Source organism: Alligator sinensis, unplaced genomic scaffold (genome assembly GCF_000455745.1).
Source record: "Alligator sinensis unplaced genomic scaffold, ASM45574v1 scaffold570_1, whole genome shotgun sequence".
Lineage (NCBI taxonomy): Eukaryota > Metazoa > Chordata > Crocodylia > Alligatoridae > Alligator > Alligator sinensis.
This window is the reverse complement of record NW_005841997.1, coordinates 857,309-881,754: the sequence shown is the minus strand read 5'-3', so window position 1 is coordinate 881,754 and position 24,446 is coordinate 857,309. Positions and strand designations below refer to the sequence as shown.

General features: G+C 45.9%; 1 protein-coding gene across 7 annotated transcripts in view; it reads left to right on the top strand.

Annotated features, from left to right (window-relative positions):
* HIC2 (HIC ZBTB transcriptional repressor 2) overlaps positions 1-23,900 on the top strand; it is a 99,990-nt gene extending 76,090 nt beyond the window's left edge. For 4 of the 7 annotated variants that reach the window (XM_025201500.1, XM_025201498.1, XM_025201501.1 and 1 more), the window contains 2 exons: positions 13,667-13,810; positions 21,131-23,900. In XM_025201500.1, coding sequence (XP_025057285.1) covers positions 21,167-22,879 — 1,713 coding nt within the window. In that variant the 5' untranslated portion in view covers positions 13,667-13,810; positions 21,131-21,166 and the 3' untranslated portion in view covers positions 22,880-23,900. The remainder of the gene's footprint in view (positions 1-13,666; positions 13,811-21,130) is intronic. The other 3 variants (XM_006021520.2, XM_014518963.2, XM_025201499.1) reach the window with 1 other exon arrangement.
* The last annotated feature ends 546 nt before the right edge of the window (positions 23,901-24,446 follow it).

Here is a 24,446-nt window from a genome sequence, read left to right as displayed (position 1 = left end):
TCAGCAGGTGTAATTAACAGATGAGCTCTGGCCTTCCTGCTTGCCACCACATTGTGCTTCATAGCTACAGATATTTGTAATAGGGACAGATCAAGGTCAGAAGTTGCCCTACCCTGGCATCCCGCAGACTGGTGTGATTAAGGCATGGCAGTTTCTGTAGGCAGTGACACACAAGGGAGTGATGTCCTAGCATCATATCTGGGTGTCTTTGACTTCCCAGTCTGAATGACCAGGTACCTGCTTACAGCTGGTTTGACTACAGACTGCCTTTGGCACCAGTCTGATCATAGCTGCATGTTCTGTTTGTAGAACTGCAGCAAGATGCCTTGCTTGCCCCAGTGGGGTAGGGGTCTATGCTATATGGCTTCCTTAACCCTGCCTGCTCCTAATGGTGGGGTCAGCTCCCTCTTGTTTTTTCCTTCCATAGGGAATCCCTCTAAAAAGTTAATTAACTTAAGTACAAGTCTGTGTTTTCCTTTCTTTAACCCACCCTACCAAAGGCCCTGCTGAATAGCTCACAGACACTGGCACCTATGGGGAAAGGGTTATAAATCGCTAATTTAAAGGTTGCAACAGGATAATTAAGTAACCAGTTTGATGTCAATGGCTTAATAGGCTTTAGTAGGCCCTTTGAACTTAAAGGAGCACTAAAAAGTAAACTGTAAATACCTTCAAGGAAAGCAATGCCATGTGTGAATGTGCCATTCCTTGTTTGCAGTAAAGTCTGCTTAACTTCCCTGCAATCCAGTGGCTCATTTGACAGCAAATGCAGTTTAAAAAATGTTCCTTTTGGGAAGGCGCCACAGTGTTCCCCAGGGCTTCTGGAGTATGGAAGTATGGGCATGAACCTGCCCTCCCTATTTCAGGAAATTTAAATGGGAATATCCATCTCGGTGCTAATGAGTTTCTTCAGAATTGAAGAAATCATCTCAAGAGGGAAGCAGCCCCTGGAGTCCACCTGAATTTTCCTGGGGTGGCATTTGCATTGCATGTTCTGGGGAAGACCGGGCAAAAATACTGCTTCTCTGGAGTTATTAGCCTTCATCTCAGAAGGCCTTTCTTTTTATGCCCTATGCTGCTGATGCAAGGCACAGAGGCCCTGGAGAGAATTCCAGCCTCGGCTGCGTCTCGGAGCCACGTGGGAGAACCTCTGAACTCCCCAAACTGCTGCATTGTCACAGCACTTCAAGAAAGGAGGCCAACAGACACCCTTAGCAAGCACCTGAAGGGGAAGACGATTACGTTAAATAAAGTGCATCTTCCGTGGTTGAATCTTGATGTGTCAACAGAGACTGCTTGCAGTGGGGTGGCAGGACACATTCAGGAGCAAAGGGACGTAGGAAGACCCCAGGCTGCGCCTAGTGGGGGGGTGGCACAGCTTCTCTCTGCCCACGCTGCTCAGTGCCCTTTTAACAGCTACTCTTCTGTTCTCCGTCAGGCTTCCCATCCCGCATACACCACATAGCACTGAGGGGCTCCCCCTTGGTCAACTCTCCATTTCCTCACCATCATTTCCGTTCTTTCCTCCTTTCGTCAGGGTTACAAAAGAGAGGGATCGCAGGCCCAAACTCTGCATGAAAGAGCGCGAGTTCCTTCCACGAGAAGAATTGGTGGGTACTGGAGGTGCAGGACTGGGGCTCAGGGAAATGAGATTTTTATGTCGGTCTCTGTCGTGGCATCACAGTGCAACTTTCAGGGATATAGCTTGTAGCCATGTTGGTCTAAAGAGAAGAGGCAGACAAAGCTCTGGGGCTAAAGGTGACGTCTTTTATTAGACCAACAAAATAGCAGCAAAAAAAAAAATTATTTCTTTGCAAGCTTTCGGGTCCAAACACCCTTTGTCAGGCAGAGGAGAGTTCAAAGATCATCAAAGCTCTCCTCTCAGGTAGATATTTCTTTTCCACCTGGGAGAACGTTGACGATCCTTGAACTCTCCAGTGCAACTCTCAGCACATCACTGCTTCTTGTGGCTTGTTTTCCTGAGCTGTGAAGCAAAGGCAGCATACTCATGCTCCCTTACCTATGGCACCTACAGGCACCATTCCTGTCTGGGGTCTGGGATGGCAGCTCATGCAGTAGTTCTGTTATGTCCTATCATTTTCCAATGCGGACCGACTGCCTGACATTCAGGCCTGTAGTCTCATGACTCCAGAGGCCTCATGCTTACTGTACTCCAAGACTGACCTTTTCTCTGTTTCTGTCATTTAAAAGAGGACCTCTCTGCCCCTCTTTTTGGTGACTGTGGACCCTGGTAGAACCGGTGTTTCCGGCTTGCTGTATTTGGGTGAACAGTGCCAAAGAGAATTTCACATTTAATTCGAGCTTGAGACATTGTCAGAGCAGAGTTGGAACAGAGTTTGCCTGGACGTGGCTGTTAATGCTTCACTTTTATGAGCACTGAACTAGATCACAAATAGGGGGACCCCCCCCAAAACAAAAACAAAAAACTGCATACCCCGTGGAAAGGCAAGAGAGAGGCATGCACGTGTACAAATTATGTGGCTTGCAGTGTCAGCTATTGTGTTGTCCCTCCAAGAAACACCGGTACACCTTAGTATGCAGGCTTTGATATTGCAGCATCTGACTGGGAAACGCTGTGAATACTTGATCTTAATCCCTCACTCCCACATGCTGACTTGTATCCAAGGGGAACTTTTGTGAATATTCTAATTATCTCAATGTAATTATAATGATTTATTTTTTTTCTGAACTGTTTCTTATCAGGCACAGTGTTTGCCAGGTCTTTTATGCTGGATTCTTCAGATTCAGCCTCTCCAACGCGGAGTCAGAATGTGTAAGCACAGCAGGGGGACCAAACCCTGCGTCTTGAAGGGGTTTGGGTTTTGTGGAGCTTTTCTTCTAATATATTTCGTCTTTCATTCACATTATTTTTAGGTGGATCCTATCACTGAGTTCTTCTATAATTTTCCATTTTTTAATGGGAAGACAAATTTCTCCACTCTCTAGGAAAATTAATTTTAAAAAGGAGGAGAACCAACATCCTTTCCTTTGGCTTAGAGCTGATCCATGAAGGCTGCCTAAGGATTCAGGTTTGAATTTCTGTAATGCTGAATTCTTGCAAGCTATTTCTGCCTCCTGTGGCTGAGTGCTGGCAAGATCACCTGATGGCCTGGGGTGTTTGCCCATGTAAAGTGCTTATCTTTCATGAGATAGAAAGCATCAGGAGAATGCCAACCCCCTTTGGCATTGTCTTGTGATTGCAGAGCTAGAAGGAAGCCTACTTTGTGTGGATTTAGACCCAGAAATCTGAGTCTCTCTAAATATCCCAGCACTGAATTGCCAGGGTTTCGAATTAAGTTTTGTTTCTTAGCAGCAAATGGTTCCAAATGTAACATTAACATCCAGATTGGGATTTCCTTCTCCCCAAAGTTTGGGTGTGTTTTTGGTTTGGGCTCATGTCTTTCTTTTATTATTCAAGTTTTCTGTTAAAAAATGGGAATAAGATATATTTTTGTATCTGATATGTATAAAAGCCCTACTGGTACGAGACTGTCAGGAGCACCTCTGAGACTAAAACATGCAAATCCAATGGAAAGACTTATGTTCTTCCAAATTATAAAGCTGTCTTTATTGTCACACAGGCAAGGATTTCTTAGGGTGATACCTTTTTATTGGACCAGCTATGGAGCTGGGATAAAGTTAGACAAGCTTTCCAATGCAAGACATTCTTCCTCAGCAGTTCCACCATTTTGTTACTGTGTGTTTTTAAAACAACATCGGAGCTTTTTTGGGAGGTGAGGGTTGGGGAAGGCAACCATCAAATGTTGTCCATGGTCTGTTGTTGGCTCTGAGACATCAGGAGCAGAAGCAACCAGTAAACCTTTTCCTAGCACGGTGCAGATTTCTGTGGCTGTCCATGGTGGTGGTACACAGAGAACAAGCTAAAGAAATTAGAGCCATATTGAATTCTTCCCTTTAGAAACACCAGGAATATAGGGGGGAGGAAGGAAGCCTATTTGCTAGGCACAGTACAATCGTTAGGGAGTTTGCAGTGACACAGAAAATAAAAATGCTAACGGTAGACCAGCAGCTGAAGATAAGGAAATGAAAACAAATGTAGACTGGTGTTTGTTTCGTGTTCTCAGATGCGTTCATTTAATTGCTTCCCATTTGAAGTTCAAGTCCTTTTGCAACATGTCAAAACCAACTTGTTCCAAAGATGCAGGAGCTGTGCCAAAACACCTTGTCCATTTGTAAACAAACGTGCGTATTAAGAGTGTTGCAGCTTGAGCCAGCTTTTCCGATGCGCAGCTGGGATGTATTCAATTAGGTTGATGAAAAATTAAAATGACCATCATTTTAAAGTGTCCACGTTGGATTTCTCCCTTGTGTAAGATGAGGAGGGGCCGTGTATTATGTGCCTTGGAACAGCTCTCGTTGACCCCATTGGGAAAGCCTTAGTATGCAAGGAGTGTGTTTGAAAGAACTGTGTGAAATAAGTACTCTGGGATTCTGGTTTATGCTCATACTTGTTGCCTTAAGTCTACAGGAGTAGTATATTAGTAGGGAAGCAGTTTTAGCATCGCAGCCATCAGAAATGGAGATGTTCATCATCTTTTGCAGCAGTTATAGGATTGACATACCCTCTCCCCCCCACCCAAAGGATATGGTCTATATGTTGTTGCTATCCCACTTATTAAAAATGGCTGACCTTGGTTTGTGCCATTTATTTAAAAAAGGATTCTCTCAACTTAATGCCTCTGCCGGGACCTAGTGAACTGGCTGTCTTGTTGCCCCTGACACATGCCCAACAGAAGTTGAAAGACATGGAGCACTATTTAACTGGCTACACCAGGGAGGGAGGATACCAGTGGAATCCAGTCAATCAAGTCAAATCAGTTACCCAAGGGTTCAACAGAACTGGTGTCCTCCCTAGTATAGCCAGCTCCCTGTGCTTTGGTTTCTGTGGGCATGTGTCAGACAAGATAGCCAATGAATGTGCATGGTGGTATACCAATCTTAAGAAGCATCTCACCCACGTTGGTGCGGTTTGTATGAGGCTGAATGCTCTTCAGCCAAGGGTCTACAATTTGAAGGCAGTTGAATAGTGGCTGCAGGTGTCTAAGAGGGCACAGTGCCAGGAGTGAAGTTTTAGCCCAAAGACTTTCTTACTAAGGTCACTCCTTCCTCCCTTTGGGAGCCTGGGGATGCTGTAATGCTGGTGGGCTCAGGTGGAAATGGCAAAACTGTATCAAAATGTTTCCTCTGCGATGCAGCATTGGTGCTTAAGGCTGTTGTTGATGGAGCTTTTGTCTCTGCTGCTCTCTCCAGGCCAGATTTGGATCCATCCTTGTACGGCTGTTGACCTGCTGGGATCAAGTACTTCTCTACGTTCATGGAACTGAAGTTTCAGGCCATCTGGCTGAACCCTTTAAAATGGGGGGGGGCGGCTCTGTAGGAAGTGATCTAATGGTCTTTTAAATAGACGTTTAGTTTTTTAACTTCTGCTGCAGTTTTTAAAAATGCCTCCGTGAGTGAATTCTCATTGGAGTGTCTAGGAAACCTGCCAGTCAAGCTTAAGGCTTAAAAGTGGTCTTACATCCTGCATATTCTCAGCATTTTCTTTGGCACAAAGACTTGGTCCACATGCACTTCTTATTAGATTCAGCACTGTCACAACTTTACTCCTCCTGGTTGCTCTTCCAGTACCTACTGTTTCTTCCCAGGTTATCCTCTATAAATAGCATTTTATTTTCCCTTCTCCCCATGTGAGAGAGAATGGTAAAGTAGCTTGAAGGACTGCAGAGATTAATTCTGCTATGCTCTTCAAAACTTCTTTCATGGGCAAAGGAATAGGCAGTTCAAGTAGGAGTTTGCACAAGTGGTAACTGAAGAAAAATGGCTTCTGAACTATTTAATGTGCCTTAAATAGCTAGGGTTATTAACAAAAAACCTACAGGTGATCATGGGAATTGTGATTCTAGTTGCCCAGAGCCTTCGGGCTGATTGTTTTGGAACCCAGAGAAGATGCTTTAAACCAGTCAAACAAAATGGTCATGAAAACTTACCAGTCCAGGCACAAAATCGACTTGCCTGCCTTAATTGAAAAATTGCTGGCCCTATGTCTTGCTTGCCTTTCCCGGAAAAGAAAAAAAAATAGCTCCCCTGAGGCAATTGGGATCTTGCAGGGTTGCTTTTGGAGCTCTTTTGGGCAATGCTTGAATCTCAGCAGCATTTGATATCAGTCAGAACATGCAGAAGTGAAAAGTTTAAACACCTAGGAAGTTGGGCAGCTAAAAGAAAACGAAGCGAAGCCCTCGCTGTGCTGTAGACTCCGGTTCTGCTGTCTCAAGATCAGGTTCTCATGTGGTATAAATGAAGAATTTGGCTTTCCAGATTCTGTGAAGCAACTGGCAAGTGGAGACCTGGTGCTCGGCATGGAGCAAATGCCTAGACAGACACAAATGCTCAGTAAATGAATCATTAGTGGTGCACAGGTGCATGCTGGCAAATTAGGCTGTATTAGGTTGAGGAAAAAGAGATCTCCCACAGTCTTTTAATCACCCTCATCACAATCATCTCCCTGTTAAAACATTAATTTCTACAGTGTAAATACAAGCAGATGTCCAGCAGAGGAAATTTTCCAGATCATCTTTAAAATAAAAACGGAGCTGCTTGTTAGAATAAGCCAGCTCAGCACATGCAGAGTCTACAGCAGTACGGCTGAGAGCACAGACCAGAGGGAGGAACAGTACAGCCAGCATGTCAGCACCTCGGGGATGATGACTTACTATCACTTATACGGTGCTCTCTGTAAACTCAGACGGTGCTCATCAGCACGGATCCTGGTTTTCTCTGATTAAACAAAAAAATCCCAATTATCAAATTAAAAAAGTGATCCAAAATCCACATTTTTCCACAATCAAAATGAAATGCCACTAGGCAGATATCTATATATTAGTGGTGTTTCATTTTAATCACAGAAAAATGTGGATTTTAGGTTACTTTTTTTAAATCTGAAAATTAGCAATTTTTTTTTTTTAAATCAGAAAAAACTAGCTTCCCTGCTCATCAGAGTAAGATGTGTTCCTTGCTCTGATGATCCTATAATTTTGTGGGCTGATAGGAAAAGGTCAGAGTTACACATGTATTTATAAATGATTTTATTAGTGCTGGTTCTTTCTTGTGACTCTTTGAAAAGATGCCTGTTTGTATTCAGGGACTTTGCTTTGGCCATCCCAGTTAGGATGTTTTTGAGTTGTGTTCTTAAAACAACAGTTTTAAGACCCTTGCCCAGTGCTTTTTTGTGTTGACCACCACAGCTATTTACTGCTGGTACTTTAGTGGGTGACTTCTGATGCAACAAGCAGATCTTTATAAATAGGAAGAAGAGAGAAACTGGATAAAATAAACAGCGGTGCAGCAATTTTAACACATTGTAAGTGGTATTAGTTTACTACAGTATTGTGTTGTCTCCTGGCAGTGTTTCATATAAGAGACACTGAGTGGATTCACTAGAATTGATGCTTAGGGAGGACAGTTCTGCGCATGCATATATACTGCTCCACAAAAGATGCCAGTGAGATCTTGCCTTGAGAAGCATTGTAAAGATACAATAAATGCAAACACAATCTAATTCAAGGTTGCTAAACTTTTGGGTAGCAGACCCCAATGCAAAGTAAAATTTTGGCAATGCATTCCTTACATTTTCTAGGAATACAAAACTTATTGGTGATGAAGGTGTATATTTATTTTTTGTTTTGAGAGACTGTGGGAGGATACTCAACCTTGTGATGTACTGGTATGTAGGGACCGTGGGACTGAGACTTTTCTTGCTTCAAATGATACTAAAGTTTTCAGTACCACATGACCTCACTCATTGCTTTTCATTATCCCTGTTGATGTTGCAGGCCACCTGGTGAGAGAACCCGAGGTGTTCCACAGTTCATACATGTGTCCTATGTGCCACTGCACTGGTTTTGTACAACGTTACGTATTAATAGTGGCCAGAGCATTGCTTGGAAGTATATGTAGAATGACCTCCTTGAAGCATTGGCATTCAAGAAAGTCTAAAGTCCTAGATGAACATGGGGGACGAAATGAGCAGTCAGGGACACATGAGCAGCTTCTACAGTTCCAGGGGATAAGAGGAAGCAGTGGTGGGTCTGGAGACAAGAGTAGAATTATGAAGACTTTTCAAAAGTGAGTAAAAATTTAATATGGAGCGAAAGAGAGGACAAGGGTGTGAAGCATGATCTTGTTTGAGGATCAGTCCACATGTTTTCACACGAATGTCACCTCACTCTTCCAGTTTCTTTTGATTTTACCCCTTTGGGTGAGATATGGATGTTTTCTTGTCACCTCTTGGTGTTAATCTTGCAACCACACTCCTTTTTTTTTTTTTTTTTTAAACCTAAATCTGACATTTCCTTTCTGAATGGCTCTCTGGCATCCTCCTCTTGTTTCTATCATCCTGACCTTGGCTGACACTTTGATGGCTGTTGCAAATGGCCATTTAAGGAGAATTTGGAGGGGTGGGGGGCAGAGCATCAGGAGAAGAATGCCTGACCAGAGCTACATCAAATGCTTGGGTTTGGGTGCAGCCAGGACCATATCCTCCGACAGCAGTTGGTTTGAAAGATACTGTGGACAAGAACCTTGTAGGAAGAAGTTGAAGACAATTCTTTCTTTCACTTTCCAAGGCAAAGTCGTTCACTTGGAAGTTGGAGCGCCTTTGAGCTGTTGAAAGCTAGTGGGAGCTGAGTACGTGGCTAGTGGTTGGCTCAGACTCTTGCATGTGTGTAGTACACATGATGTTTGGAAAGAATGTTCTAATTAACATCAGCAGCAAAGGCATCAAATTCATATTTTGCTATGGAGATACAGAGCGCAAAAACGTACAGCTACTGATGAGGTAGTACAATGACTTTTAGGTCAAAGGAAAAATTGCAGAAGTGACATAGCAAAATTTTGTTTCTTTCTATGACAAGAGCTTCTGCATTCTCCAGTATTTATGCTGTAGTAGTGAATGATGTCTTTTGTCCAAGTTTTTACTATGAAGCCAGGTTCCCTAATGATCCCATTGCTGCCTCAGTACAGAATTGTAATGCAGTCCCTGCACTGGTGTCATGTTCTCCTGCTCGTAGGTCCACACTCTGACACTGCCAGAAACGTTGCTGAACCCAGGGGCTTCTAGGAAGGAAACAAACAGGATCCTTAGGAGAACCTTTCTCCAAATCCTTCCCTATTCTCCTAGTCCTCTGAGCCCTTGTTGACTCTTTTAGACATGTAGTGAATGCTCCATGAGAGTTTTCAACAATGTAAGTGATAGAGGAGATGGGATTGCTGAGATAGGGTACACAGCCTGGAAAGCTCTGATAGGGCATTTCTACCCACCCACTGTAGGGCAAGGATACAAAATGACCTTCCTTTTCATCCCTTGACAATTAAATACTATGTAGCCAGATTGGCTAAAAATCTCTTAGACTACCTCTCTTCACATAGTGATAAGGTTTGCCCCTTTCCTGCATCTGGCTACCTGTTCGTTTCCTGTCACTGCAGGAGGTACATGCATATGTGCGATTCGCTGAGAGATGTAACTTTAAACTAGAACAGCCGAGCATTCAGAGCCATTTTGCTTGCAATTCCTGCTTGCAGATTGGGTAAGACTTAATACTGAGCAAGGACCGTTAATCTTTGTATGATTTGGGAAATGCACCTGTACTGGTTCATATTCCTAATCGGACTATATCTCTGACTTCATCTGCAGCCCTGTTTCCATCTGCCTGTCTTTAAAAGGGTGCTTGGATTCACTGCTGCCCATTGTCTTGAATTCTATGGAAATTGCTGTGTTTTCCTTCAGCGTTTGTTGGAAAGGGCAGATGGTGTGGGGAGGGGCTTGGGGCTGGATTGCTGGTGTCAAAGAATGTAGCTTTCTTGGTTGAAAGTTCATGGCAGCAGAGCCCAGTCACTGATTTGTGTGATCCAGCAATGGTTGGGCAGGCCGGCTGCTCCTGCTGCTGCTGGTACTGCACTCGCTGGCCTCCACATTCGATGCTATTCTTGCCGATCCTGTACCTAGGAGTATTATTCGAGGGGAAACGTGTGCGTTTGTCTCAAGATTTTAGATTTCAGCTTTAGCCTTTTAAGCTGAGGAGGTGTTGCGCTTATTCTTGTATCTCTGAGATACCAGCATAGCACATTGAAACTACATGCCCACCAGAGGGCAAAGAGTCTCTTGGACTTCTTTGCCTCTTGTGGGCCACTGGTCCAGGTAGGCACAGAGCTGCTATATGCCATCTACACCAGCGTTCTCAACCTTTTCCGTATGAGGACCCATTTGTAAACATTGACGGCCAGTCCCGACCCAGTGCCTCTCACTCCCAACCCACTACCGCTCACCCCCAGGCCCCCAATGTGCAGGGCAAGGGGGGAGAGCATGGGGGGCCCCAAGCAGCCCCTCGCAGGCAGGAACTCTGCCCGCCTGCAAGGGAAAAGCCCTGGTTTCCCACATTTTTCTCTTTTATAGGAGAATCCATTTTTAAAGTTTGTTGATCCATTTTTTTAAGTTTGTTTTTGACCCTTTTATGTATTCTTGTGACCCACTTTTGAGTCACCACCCTCAGGTTGAGAAACATTGCTCTACACCAAGGTGAACCATGGCATGGAGCTGGTGGGGTTGGTGAGGGCAGTTTTGACTGGTTCACTTGATCTGTGCAACAGCTCCAATCTGGTGCCACACCCTAGGTTCAGCAGCCTTTCCTCTCTCCAAGCCATGCATTAGCCCTTAAAAAATCCTAATAGGGAACTCTGTTTTATCCTCAAGTGCAAATCCTTTATCTAGGTATCCTGGATCCACAGTTCATTACCTTTCAAAAGCTAGATGAATTTTGCATGCCAAAGGGACCCAGCAGGTGGGTGTGTCAGGTGTGGCCCATGGTGAGCCCTGCTTCTGGGTGTAGCTGTCTCAGACGAATGCTGGGTTTGCCTGCTGTGTGATGTTTGGGTGGGCTTGGTCAGTCCCCTGCCATAGGCTGCAAGAACACCTAGTATCTGTGGCAGTGATTTTTGGTTTCACCGTACTACTGTGTCCTAAGGGTTCTCCGTGCCCTGCAGATACTGTTAGGGTTTCACCGCCACTTGATTTTGCAACCCCGCCGTTCGGAGAACCCTTCCCCAGCATCCTTCTTTTCCCGCTGGAAGGGTTTGGAAAGTGGAAAGCTCAATTATGTGGGCAGCAGAACCAAAGGCGTTCAGTATAAGAGTTGTGCAGCGGCAAGAAGGGAACCTGGTAGGAGACTTGGCTTTAGTGGGAAGTGGGTGCTGTGTCAGTGGGCAAGTTCTTTGTGTAAGCAGTTCTGAATTGTCTGTATTGCCTGCTTTTTCCTTCTACAACAGAAACCATGGGGAAGAGCTACTCCCTTCCCAGCGGCTAGGAGCAAATTGCTGTAATCTGTGTGTAAATTGGCATTGGAGTTGCTGCCTCTGAGTCTAGAAATACTTTCACGCACCCTTTGATATCCCTTGCAACCTGGGTGCTGCCAGATGTTTTGCAGAGTTAGGACATTGGCATATGCAGACAGTCTGATGTGCAAGATCCACTGCCTGGATTTTAGTTTATTAGGGAGAGAGACAGAGGGGCTCCAGCTCACTCAGGCTTGAACCCTTGTGCCTAAACTAGCAGTCTGGTTTGGCCTGTTCGAGCTGGCAGCGATCTGTTTAAACCGGTTGAAGGAAACGCTGTTCTTGGCTCAGCTGAGATGGGGTCAGTAAGAAAGCACATGCTTAAATTTCACCTCTTTATTCTATTTACAAGATTTAAATCTTTAGCCTACAGCAGTCAAAACAGGCCAGCCCCAATACAAAAGGCCTATTAGTTCAGCCTGGAAGGGATTCAGTTACCAAACTGTGAAAATCCAGGTGGGGAGTGGTTCTGCTCACTCTGTGTTTTTTGGGCTTGAACCCAGGAGCTAGCAGATGTCCAGGCACCCTGAAGAACCGTCCCTCTGTGGTTCTGTCTCATCTTCGAGAAGGAAGTGCAGAGCTGCAGGTTCACTGTCCTCATTTATTATCAATTCCCTTTAAAGGAATTGATTCATGGGAACGTGTTGTTTTGCTTTTTTGGGGCGGGATGAGGGGAGGATGAAATGGTGACTGGGATCAGACTCTTTTAAACTTTAGCTTGAAAATGTTCAGAAGATCTTTAACTCTCTTGCCAGATGAACACACACAGAGCAGGCAAAAGGGACTAGAGTTATGCAAATGTTTTGCTTGGTAAGGAGGGAACAGAACCGCATTGTCCCCAGTCCTTGTGATGCTATGCAGTTGTGGGGGTTTTATTTCCTCTCGAACAGGCTGTGCAGCTTGCAGGTTCTCCTTTTGCCGAGAAGATGGTGAAATATCAACCAACCCTTTGAACTATGCACTGGACATAGCTTGTGGGTGTGGGCCCAAAGACAAATGCCCTGTGGGCAGTTTCTTACCATCCTGTTTCCCTGAGTTTTACCTTGTCCTCCGTCACACCCCACGTTGGATCACTGGTTGGGTCCCCGGTGGGGAGCCAGAGGGGGAGGGGATGCTACGAGAGAGAGAGTTCAGCCCACGATGGCTGGTGGGGAGGGAACAGCGCTTTGCCACAACCTTGCCTTGTACCCCAGGCTCCTCATTGTATAATTGTGTTGATCTGACAGTGACTGATCATTTTCACAGCATCAGAAGTGCCTTGTGGGCTCCCCTCCAGTTGGAAGCAAACCCTTTTTTGTTCTAATTCCTTACATGATTTCACAAGGAGCAGCAATCTTTTTTCCAAACAGTCCTCGAAAGGGACCTGTATTTAACATCTCATCTGCAGGATTATCCTCCTCAGTAATCCTTCCTTAGTTGATTATGGTGATTCCCAAGGGAGGAGGCTGCATGTTGAAGGGGAGACGCTAGGTTTGACAAGCCTGGAGCATCTGTGTAACATTGGCTTAAGATGGGGAGAGAGCAGACTTTTTCTGTGGGGCAGGGCCGGGTGGAATTACATGTTTAATACACAGCACTGTTTGGTGTCATGATGCTTGTGCCACACTAATTCACCACGGATCTACTTAACCGTCTGTCACTGAGGAATGGGGAGAGTCCTTAGGAGCCAGTACAGCTCCATTACAACTGGTTTTCCCAAACCCCCAGCCCTCCCCCTCCCATACATGTATGTAACCCACAGGAAACGGGGCTGGCTTAAGGCCATGGCATCTCTATGGTAGAAGGATTTCAGGGGGAAGATGGGTGGGAGGCTGTGGTAGCTTTTAATAGGGCTTCCTCAATGGCCATGCACAAAGGTTTGTGCAGAAGGTGGGACTCTGAAGGCTGCAGCATGAAGCTTTTACCTACGTAGAAGCACTGCCCTTCCCAGCAGTCATTAATTGCTAGGTCTCTGCCTGCGGGCTGTACAAAGCTGGGCTCAGGATTCTGATGGGGGGTTTTGTTCCCATCCGACGCTCTGGCTTGTGCCTGCAGATTTCTTGGATTGCTGTCAAAGGAGACTGCCAGGGAAGATGGCCCAGGAGGTTTACAAGGGGTTCCCCAGGACTTTTGGCTGCCCCTGCTCCGGGCAGCTCAGCGGCCTGAGGGGGGTTATCCCTAGAAGCAGTTCCCTTTTGAATTAGGCAGCCGTTTAAAATGTACGTTTCAATTTTGATGGCAGTTTTTTAATTGCATTTAACAGCGTCCCTGCTGGTTCTTCATTCAGCATCTGTGCAGCCACGTTCTATTGATGGCCTGTTGTGATTTCAATGGAACATCATGGGATGTACCTGGCACGTCGGGCAGCACTGGATGGAGGTGCCTTTAGCCCAATGTACCTGGCATGGTAAGCGGCAACAAAGTGGTTAACCTGCATTCTAATGCTCATAGTCTCAAGATGTAGCAAGGTGCCCCTGCTTTGCTGCAGCCTTGCCTTAGTTGGGATTCCCTTTGCTCTCGTGGTATTATCTGCACGTACTTGCCTTAGAGCAAAGCCGTGAAGAATGCAGGGCTCCCTTGAGTTTTTCTCCCCTCCTGCACAATCTGCCATGCATCAGAGAAGGGAGTGGCTATATTGGGCTCTATGTAGTGTCATTTGGGTAGGGGGCAGGAGGAAACCTTGGATGGCTTTGATTTTTCTTACCCCCTCTCCCCTTTTGAGGGTGAGAGGCCTGGCACCCCTCACTGCTGAGTACATTTTGCCCAAACACTGAATATCTAGAAACTGCAGCAGAAAATGGCAACATGGTGCCTATTGGGGTCAAAAGCCAATTGCACCCAACTCTGCAGTGGTTCTGGGGCATTGCTTTAGTGAGTGGAGATGCTGTCCTTTGTGAGGACAGTTTTGCATGGCGCTAATTGCAACTTGGCAGACCAGTCACAGACCGTTTGAGCTCCCCCACAGCTGACCTTACTGATTGAGGAGGTACCGCAGTCCTCCCTTCTCTCCCTGTCCTCCCTGCAGTGCATGCCACTTCCCTCCTGCTTTGCCCACCTCTGCTACTCTGCAGCTTGCACTGCTGGCCTGCAAGATTCTGAGATGACGTGTGAGAGTCTCCATGTGTGAAAACGAGGGTACGGCATCCAGTGCTGTTTGACCCCCTCTGTCTGGAGTGGGTTGATACTCTTCCCCCCCACCCTTCTCTCCTTCCCCCACCTTCTCTTTCTCTCTCTCTCTCAGAAGAAAGAGAGAATGGGAAAAATGTACCTGGTGCCCCTGATTCCAGCCCCACTTGACCTGTGTTGAGGGAGCTGGGGGGACAGTCCCTGATGACAGTGATCGCTAGAGCTAGTATTGCCACTCTTGACCTCGTGGAGTGTGCTTGGTTACCCTCCTTGGGGCTTTGTTGGGGCATCACTGGTCTGTAAGAGCCCACATTGCCCATGGCACAGCCCAAACGCAAATGGAAAATAACCATGTTGGCAGTGTTCCTGCAATGTAAACAGCCTCTCTGCACCAAGGAAAAGTGTGAAATGGGTTGCAGAACAGTGGTGATGCCCTTGCAAGGCTCTTTTTACACCAGATACTTTAGGAAGTGGTAGGCATTCTCAGCCTCTGAAACAGAAAGGAAGACTGAGGCTCGGGGAGGTGAAATGATTTACCCTTGGACTTTGCAGGGGTTCAGTGGCAGTTGGGAGACCGAGCACATTCTTCTGTCTGTTAAGGGCTAGAGGAGCTCAAGAAAATGTGTGGAGGGAGAAAGCAGTAGGATTGTAGGAAAGTAGGGCTGGAAGGGATCTCACAAAGTCATCTGGTCCAGTCCCCTGCTCAAGGCAGGATCATCCCAGTTTAAACCAGCCCAACCAAGTGTTTGTCCAACCTGCTCTTCAAAATTTCCTGGGCTGGAGATTCCACAACTTCTCTAGGTAGCTTGTTCCAATGTTTGACCACCCTCAGTCAGGAAGTTCCTCCTATTCTCTGATCTAAGTGGCCTCTGCTACAGCTCGAGACCATTGAAGGGAAGATTCTTCCTGTACAGAGAAGAAAAATCCTTTTCTCATTCACTGCTGTGCAGCATGGCAGCTGGGGAGAATAGGTGCCTACGCAAGCAAAGTACAGTACCACCTTTTCCTTTTGTTTATTAAAATACTTGCGGTTATAGCAGCTGCTTTGATACATGGTTTTCAACCCCTGTTAGATTTGATCTGTCTGAGAGTGGCTGCCTATTCCGTCTCTCAGTGCCCAGCCTTCTTCCCACCCAGGAGCTCTCTAAATTAAATGAGGGATTCCTTAGACCTGCCTTTTGATGGATTTTTCTTTGCAATGATGTTACATTTAAAATATACACAATGTTTGAAAACACACCAGTCTAAAACTCAGCAGCAAGTTCAAATAGTGTCTCCTGCCAGAGGTTGCAGAGATGACACGCTACGGTCTCATTTGCAGTTACTTTTTGGGAGAGACTTAATTATCCATGAGGTTTTTAAATAAACCTGAATGTGTAATGGGCTTTTTTACTTCATCCTGTTCAGTATTTTTTTTCCTTTTGTTCCTGCCCTTATGTGTTCCTGCCGTTATGACAGTCTTAATTTTAACCAGTTTCCTTTCTGGAGTCCTGATGGCAAAACTGAAGGAGGATTAAGTTTCTTCTAAAGGCAGCCAAGCTCTTAGAACATGTGTTGTGTTCTGCACAGTCTTCATGCCCCTCATGCATTGATTACCAGCTTGCTCAGTCATTTGGTTCCTTTGCTTCTGAAGACCTTCCCAGCTCCTAGTGAGTGTAGCTTTATTTTATGTGGAATAGCCTCTTGGAAGTGTGACACTTCTGCTCTCTGAATTTTACCTCACTGTCCAAGGGAGCATTACAGGCAAATGAAAGACTCCATTTTATTTCTGTCCCTTATTGCACATGACAAGCTTGTGGAGGTCCCCAGCTCTGGAAATGGTGTGAGCCAAGGGTTGCTGTTGCTGCAGGGTCAGTGACTGTAGGTGAGAAGACTGGAAAAGAGCCTTTCCAGTTATTCCTAATACAATGCTAGTTGCACACCTTGGCTCCTGTTGGTGCTGTGCAAAATGCAGGTTGTTTTTCGGGAAGTTCTTGAGACATAGTGCTTGAAGATCCACTCTCCTTGCAAAGACATGAATGAGTAACAAAGATTTGGTTGTAAAGTCATGTTCCCCATTGCTTTTATTTGGAATTAACCCATACTCCTAATTGCATCCAAACTGATACCTGCTGTTTGGGAGCAATCTGGGGACTACAGGTGATCTCTCCTTTCTCAGAAGTTGTAGGACAATTCCTGCACCCATCTCATGAGCAACATGGTTTGTTCTTGTCTCATAGTACATCCCTGACAAGTAGATGTTTGGAGTTAGAGTGTCTGAATAAATATATTCAGTGGACTTATGGCGATCTGTTCAGCACTGCACAAGCCAGGTCGGGGCTGCTAGGTTTTGCTGGCACAGCCGTGTCAGTCAGAGGTGAGATCCACTGATGTATCTGTGCTAGCAAAGCCCTACATGCCGATGCAGTTATAACAGCAACAACACAGCTTTGGTGTTGTCATGTGCTGGTGCAGTTCTACCGGCAAAAGGCTTCTGTGCATAGTCCTGGCCAAGTATTGCCTTGCTCTTTGGAGTTCACTATGCCATTGCTGTTGCTATTACTGAATTTTAGTGCCTGGAATTGAAAAGTGACCGCTCGTTTTGGAACCTACAACCCTGTAACTAAGAACACATTTGTTTCCCATTGCTCCTACATAAAAGTACCATATGGAAGGAACTGCCTAGAATCCCTGATGCTGACGGGAATTCTGATGCTTTGAGAACACTGAGGTACCAAAGTAGAAATCACTAAACAGCCTATGCCACGTTGTCTTCTCACCTAAAGAGGACAGCAAGGTTGAAGATTGTATCTTCTGTTACAGGAGGGGTGGGCAATTATTTTGGGCAGAGGGCTGCTTACTGAGTTTTGGCAAGCCATCGAGGGCTGCATAACAGGCAGCCAGGGGCAGCTAAATATTAATTTTCTAAATTTTTAGGGGCCCCGCGGGCCAGATAGAATGGCTTGGTGGGCCGCATCTGGCCCACGGCCTGCATTTTGCCCACCCCTGTTTTACAGTCTTCAGGGAGGATCTTGAAGGTAACAGAGCTGAAATCCTGATTCCTCCACCCCCACATTACTGACAGGTGCACGTAGAGCTGTCTTTTTTGTGCTGCAGTAGGAAAATGGGTAACCCAGGCACTTTGAGAGGATCTTGCACAGCCATTTCCTTAACTTATTTGGAAGGAAGCAAAACCAAGGAGCTTTCCCATAGCCCTGTTTTCTCTGCAGTACCTGGTATCAGACAAGCGCCTGCAATTCATGCATGTCACAGTGGGTGCATGCTGCTTGGCTTTCAGATTGCTCTTTCTAAATGACACGCTGGAAAAGAAGCTGGGTTTCATCTCACTGATCTACATTCTTTATTAGCCTGGATAGGTGAGTGGTTTTTGCCCCTTCTTTCCTACAGCTCTCATTTATAGAATAGCTTAGACTTCTCAGCGGGGCGTGGGGGTATGCTATATTCACGCAGGGCAAGCGTCATGTTTGTAGAACCATGTGACTAGCTGAGTACTTTGCTCTTCTTGAGCAATGAGTACTTATAGATAGGTGCTGTTTGGCTATGTTGTAAGTAATGTTTCTCCCCTTCTCTGTGCACATATCTCAGTGACCCAGCAGCAAGTCATTTTACTGGACTGACTAGATAAACATGGGTATGTGGTGCCTGTGTGCTGGTGTCTCTTCCCCTTAATCGGCAGTTCTGGAAACTAGCTATTAAAACCAGACAAGCTGCATGTGTGCTGTGACTTTCCAGTGTGACTAATTACAGTCCACATTGTGAAAGGGCATGTCGGTGTCACAGTACAGATCCTGGTCCCTTCAGGTTTTTGTGATGCTGGCACGAATTCGTCTGACACGCACTGCACATGGGGGTGGAGGAAGATGAAGAGAAGAGATGATGAGTACTTGGTGCAGGCTTGTATTGTATTCCTTGTCTGCCATCTTTTCTAACAAATATCCAGCCCTGGAAACAGTGTTAGCCTGCGTGGTAGAGGCCAGGTTCACCAATATACTCTGGCTCCTTCGTGTTATTGAAAAAGCAGAGAACAATGGAGTGTACCCATTTAACTATGCCATAGGTCCAAATAAAAAGAATTTGCACAGAAAGTTTTACCAAAGGCCTCACAGTTGGCAGATCAACATGCTAACCAGAGGTAGAATGATTGTTTGACAAAACTGCTAACTGCGGCAGGAGCGCTGGAGCAACCTGCCAGCAGACTCGAGGAGAAATAGCTGTGTGGCTTATAACTGGTAGGTTTTCCTCACAATCATAAGGACTAGAAACTTTATTCATTGAAAACTTACATGGCGCAGAAATTAATGGTGTAGGACCACCGCCACCCTTGCTAGGGAAATCTTACCATTCATCACTGACTTGTAGAAGAGTGGATTTTTCAAGCCTCAGTATTGACAACATCATTTAGTATTTCTTTTTTTCCCTGAGTACACAAGACTTGACCCAGAGGGATAATAATTCAGATCTAATGCCTCATCATTTGAAAGCTGATGGGACTCAGTGTAGTAATGGGAAGCGCAGGCAGTAAAAACATTAACTGTTAACTAGCTTACTGAGCTTAAAAGAGAAAATTAACCTCCTCACTGCTACGAGAGCGTTACCGTGCTCTAGATCTGTTTCCTAGGAGAAATCCCTTTGAATAATAGGACAAAACACGTACATCCACTGGACCCAGAGTGGGAGAGAAAAGCAGCAGGCAGTAGCATGAACGAGTCCTAGTGAAAGCAAACTGAGGAGAAATTCTCTTTGCAATTCTGGATTGCATGGGAGGAAGAATGTGTCCAAGTTCTCTGCTGGAGCAGTCAGTACATGAGCAAGCTCTGAAGGTGCCACCTCTTCTCTCTCCCTTTTATTTCCATCAAAACTTCAGTGGCAGATCTGCATGCAGTTCCTGGACAACTTGAACTGTGTGTTTGAAACTAGTATAGTTAAACAGTCATTTAACTTTTAAATGATTCTGGTGTGGACCAGTTGCACCATTGTAAAAGTGGTTATTGTTAAAATTTCCTATTATAAATTTGCGGGGAATACGTCACTATGACACAAAGCACCTAACACTACTATAATTGAGTCCACATGAGGTTTGCTTTGATTTTAACCATATTGGGATGAAGCCATTTCATTAACCAACATAGTTTTGTACTTGTTTTTATTGTGTGTAGCATAGGCCCAAGTAACAGAGGTGGTAAAAAGAATGACCAACCTGGCAGATCTGTCCAAAAGAACCGCTGTGGGATTTTATGGCCTCCAGCTCAATTCTTTCTTCCTTTGCATCTCACTTACAGCCAGTTTTGGAGGCCAGTTCTTTTGCTGAAGTCCACTGATTGAGTTTCAGTATAATCAGAGCTGAAAACACTAGTGGTTTTACTCCTAATTAAAAGTGAATTGGAACCGATTCTTGAGTCTATGACCAGAGGGAGAAAATGGTAGATATTCTGCAGACTAACTGTGGACTAGTGTGTGTCGTGGTATGTGTTAGGTACTGCTGAACTTCAGTAACCGTTTTGTTTAATAAGAAGAATGTCAAATTTTTGGCCGAAGAAGACACACCTGTACTTCTTTGTATGTCAGCAGATTGGGTTTGTTTCCTGAGGCCTAGGGCTGGATTTTGAGAGTGTGAAACCAGATAACATATTATGAAAAACACTAGAGATGTGAATACATAGGGTCCCTAATCTATTGTGGGCATCACAGTGTCCAGGAAATCCACAAATGTAGCACAGTCTCATGCTGTGCCTGCCAGGCATGTCTAATGGTGCTTGGAAAATCACTGGATCTCTTGACAGTTCACACTCATGAGTATCTATCTATCTATGTGCAATCTATCCATATAGATGGAGTTGATATACGTCTCTCTCATGTTGTTAGGGGTACGTCCTGTGAAAGGATGCAGCAGCATGAAATGAGGCACTAGATATTATTATTTATTTTTAATTATTATTAATTTAAACAAAACCCTAAAATATGTCCATGTTTCATCTTCTTTGCTTTATTTTTGAAACAAGGACACTACTTCAAGATGAGCTGTTTTAAGAATTGATAACAATACTTAGGTCTTCATTGTCCAAGAGCATTCCTAGTTAGGAAGCCTGGTCTTTTCCTTGTTGACCTCAGTGATCAGGATGTGAACTTGAACAGGAGCCAATTTTCAAACCTGACACTATTTTATTTTGTTAAGAGTATAAAGTTTCTCCCTTTCATGCCTCAGTGCTACTAAATTGCATTTTAGATGGAATTAAGCCCTGCGAATAATGCTTTTACCCCAGAGCAGTTTTGTTTTGTAAGATTAAGAGTTCAAAAAGAACCTACATGTTACAGCAGTGATGCTGCTGTTACTTGAATGCTTTTAGCTGTCAAGCCTCAAGCTAGCTGGGGCTTCCCTTCTTTGGCTCCTTGAGGCAGGGACTTCCAGCATGTTGGGGCTTTGGCCTTGGTTTCTTTAAAGACTCCTGAGGATTTTGCATGCAAAATGTTCTTCTGTGTCTCCTTTTCAGGAGCCCAATTTTCAGGTCTGGAGTGCCTAAGTCAGTGTCAAACACAAATGCTAAATATAGGCGGGTCCAAGCAGAACCAGTGGGCTCACAGCACCTGTTCTTCTGTTTTGCAGGTGGTAAAGCGAAGGTGAAAGGAAGAGAAGGTGGAGATGGAACTGCCAAATCATGCCAAACAACTGCTACTGCAGCTGAATCAGCAACGAGCCAAAGGTTTCCTCTGTGACGTGATCATAGTGGTAGAAAATGCCCTGTTTCGTGCCCACAAGAACATCCTGGCAGCCAGCAGCATGTACTTCAAATCCCTCGTCCTGCATGACAACCTAATTAACTTAGACACGGACATGGTGAACCCCACTGTGTTCCGACAGATCTTGGACTTTATTTATACTGGGAAGCTCTTAACGACTGACCAGCCCGGTGAACAGAACTTTAATGCTCTCCTCACCGCAGCAAGCTACCTCCAACTGCACGACCTGGCAGCTCTCTGCAGAAAGAAGCTGAAGCGGAACGGGAAATCTTTCGCTGGCAGGGCCGGCGGCCTCGGTGTTGGAAGACCTGCCAGGAGCCAGAGACTTTCCACGGCATCGGTCATCCAAACTCGTTATTCAGGGTCGACTGAGGGGATGAAGGGCTCGCACTCAAAGGAGCTGTCAAAGGGAAAGGTCTCTGATGATGAGGTCTTCATTAGCAGCTCCAACCAAGAAAACTCTCACTCCTTAAGCAGGGGAGCCAGCAAGAACGGTAGCGGCAGCAGTGGCAGTGCAAATGGGAGCACCGGCGACCAGGAGCTAGGCCTCGATCTGTCCAAAAAAAGCCCGTCGCTACCTGCCGCAGCCTCCCAGGATGACATGCAGCACAGCGAAAGCCAGCATGGCTCTCCCCAATCTGCCTCAGCCCCCGCAGCCAACAGTGCCTCATCATTCGACGAGTCTGCAGTCGGAGTCCCCCAGAGCACAGCAGACAGCAGCGAACCCATAGACATGGATGTGGGCGAGGAGAGCCACTCCTTGTCGGAGAGTGGCCAGCGCAAGAGCCTCAGGCACTCGGCTCGCAAGAAGGAGTGGATCAAGAGAGACAACACCTTCGACCGCAAGGATGGGGGCAAAGACCGAGAGGAGGGGGACGGGCTGCCCAATGGCATCCTGATGGGTCCCTTGTCCAAGTCAGCAGAGCGGAGCCTGGGTGGTGCCTACGGCCCAGAGCTACCATTCCAGTGTAAAGAGGAGGTGGAGAACGGCAAGGAGAACAGCGACGACAGCTGCCAGAGCGAGAGCGAGAGCGGTGGGCACACGAGTGCCAACTACATCTACCGGCAGGAAGGGTTTGAGCCGGTTGCCTATGGTGACAACCTGTATGTCTGCATCCCCTGTGGAAAGGGCTTCCCCAGCTCTGAGCAGCTCAACGCCCATGTGGAGACGCACACTGAGGAAGACCTTTACATCAAGGAGGAAGGCACGTACGGCGGCAAGGAGGAGGCTGAGGATTTGTCCAACCCCAACCAGCCCTACGGCGCAGAGTCCCGACCCTTTAAGTGTTCGGTGTGTGAGAAGAGCTACAAGGATCCAGCCACTCTGCGACAGCATGAGAAGACTCACTGGCTGACGCGGCCCTTCCCTTGCAACATCTGCGGCAAAATGTTCACACAGCGGGGCACCATGACACGACACATGCGCAGCCACTTAGGGCTCAAGCCCTTTGCTTGTGAGGAATGCGGGATGCGCTTTACCCGGCAGTACCGACTGACAGAGCATATGCGTGTCCACTCAGGAGAAAAACCCTACGAATGTCAACTGTGTGGTGGGAAGTTCACCCAGCAGCGCAATCTGATCAGCCACCTGCGAATGCATACCTCTCCCACATAAGCCAAAGACTCCAGAATGAGCTTCGAGCCCATCCGCAGTGATTTACCTTTCTGTAGACTTGCTGCTTAAAAAGGGCAACTCCCCTCCTCTGTTCAGTCACGGGCGGCCTCAATAAACGTAGCTTTAATATTTTTTAAAAAAGAAACGAGGTCCACAGCAGAGCTGATGCTACTTGCAGAGCAGCCCTTCCCCCTTCCACTTTTCCTGAATGTCAGTGGTCTGGTAAGAAATGCCTCTTATTTGGTGGGTGTTGCTCTGTTGACTCCAGCGAGGTAAGAGGAGAGGGGTCTCCTCCTCCTTGGATGGAGAGAGATTTCATCACCTGGAGAGAAGTTGGATCGGTGCTGATGAAACAGGCTCTCCCAGCCCTCTCTTTGCACTTCTGCAGTGCTTCACAGCCCTTAAACCCAGTGTTATTTCTTGCCCAGACAAGGGCTGCCAGTGGAAACTGTCATCCACTGGCTACCGTCTCTTTTCCTTTTCTGTGACCGTTTTGTTAATAACCAGGCTCAATAAGGGCATTTCTTGCCACTGAAAGAAATAAATGTGTAGTCTTTGTTGTAGCCCAAGTGGCTACAAACCGCTGTAGCATTTGCCTCTGGTACAACCTGTGCAGAAGCTGTGGCTGTGGACTGACTGTAACAGGGCTGGCGGCCCCTTTACATTCTGTGGGAAGCCGTGATGGTGGTGGGAGCTGTCGTCTTATCCCATGGGCTAGCGATGGCAAAAGCAGCCTACCTAGGTGTGTGCCAAGTCAAGTGTCTCAGTTAAGGAGATGGCAACACTTCCTGTTTCTTTTTGGGTTCAATCCTTAACCTCGGCATGCTCAACCACATGCCATCCCCTGTCCCCGTCCCTCCCCAAGCATACACCTCTTCAGCCTTACCCATGACTGAACAGGGATTTGGATGGCCCTGGGAATTTCTTTCAGTGAGCAGGGGGTCGTCTTTACTTTTCTAGTAGTTTCGTATGAATATTCTTTGCTTAGAGGTACTTGTTTTATTAAAGGAAAAACCATTGTAACGTTTATGTGAATGTTTGAACTGGAAGGTCTGAGGTTAACTCGGGGGGGTGGGTGGGGAGGGGGTTTGATGTAGGCTGGACTTGCTACAAGTTCCTTAGGTACTTTTTTATTATTTTTTTTATTTTATTTTTTGTGCGTGTGTATGTTTTTAGCTTTCCTCCCTCACTAAAGAGCGAGTCTGTATGGACAGGCCCGTTACCTTTGCTACCTCTTGAATTCATGAGAACAATAAGATGGTTAGTGAAAGATTAGGCTTTTTTTTTCCTCTTATTGTAAGTAAATGTATAAAGTAGATGCTAAATTAAAGTTAAGGGATTTTTACCACCCCGTCCTCCATCAAAAGTCAGCTAGGAAAATGTAAAAGCAGAGCTCGGCCAAAGACAAAGAAAAGTATTAAACCGGAGGCCCCACCGAATGCTTAGGATGGCTCTCATGCCATGTTTCTGGGTTTTCTGTAGTCACTTTTAGATTTAAAAAAAAAAAAAAAGGAAACTTCTTAAAGCTTTTGGGCCCTTTCTGGCTTTGTTCATTGAATCTGGATGC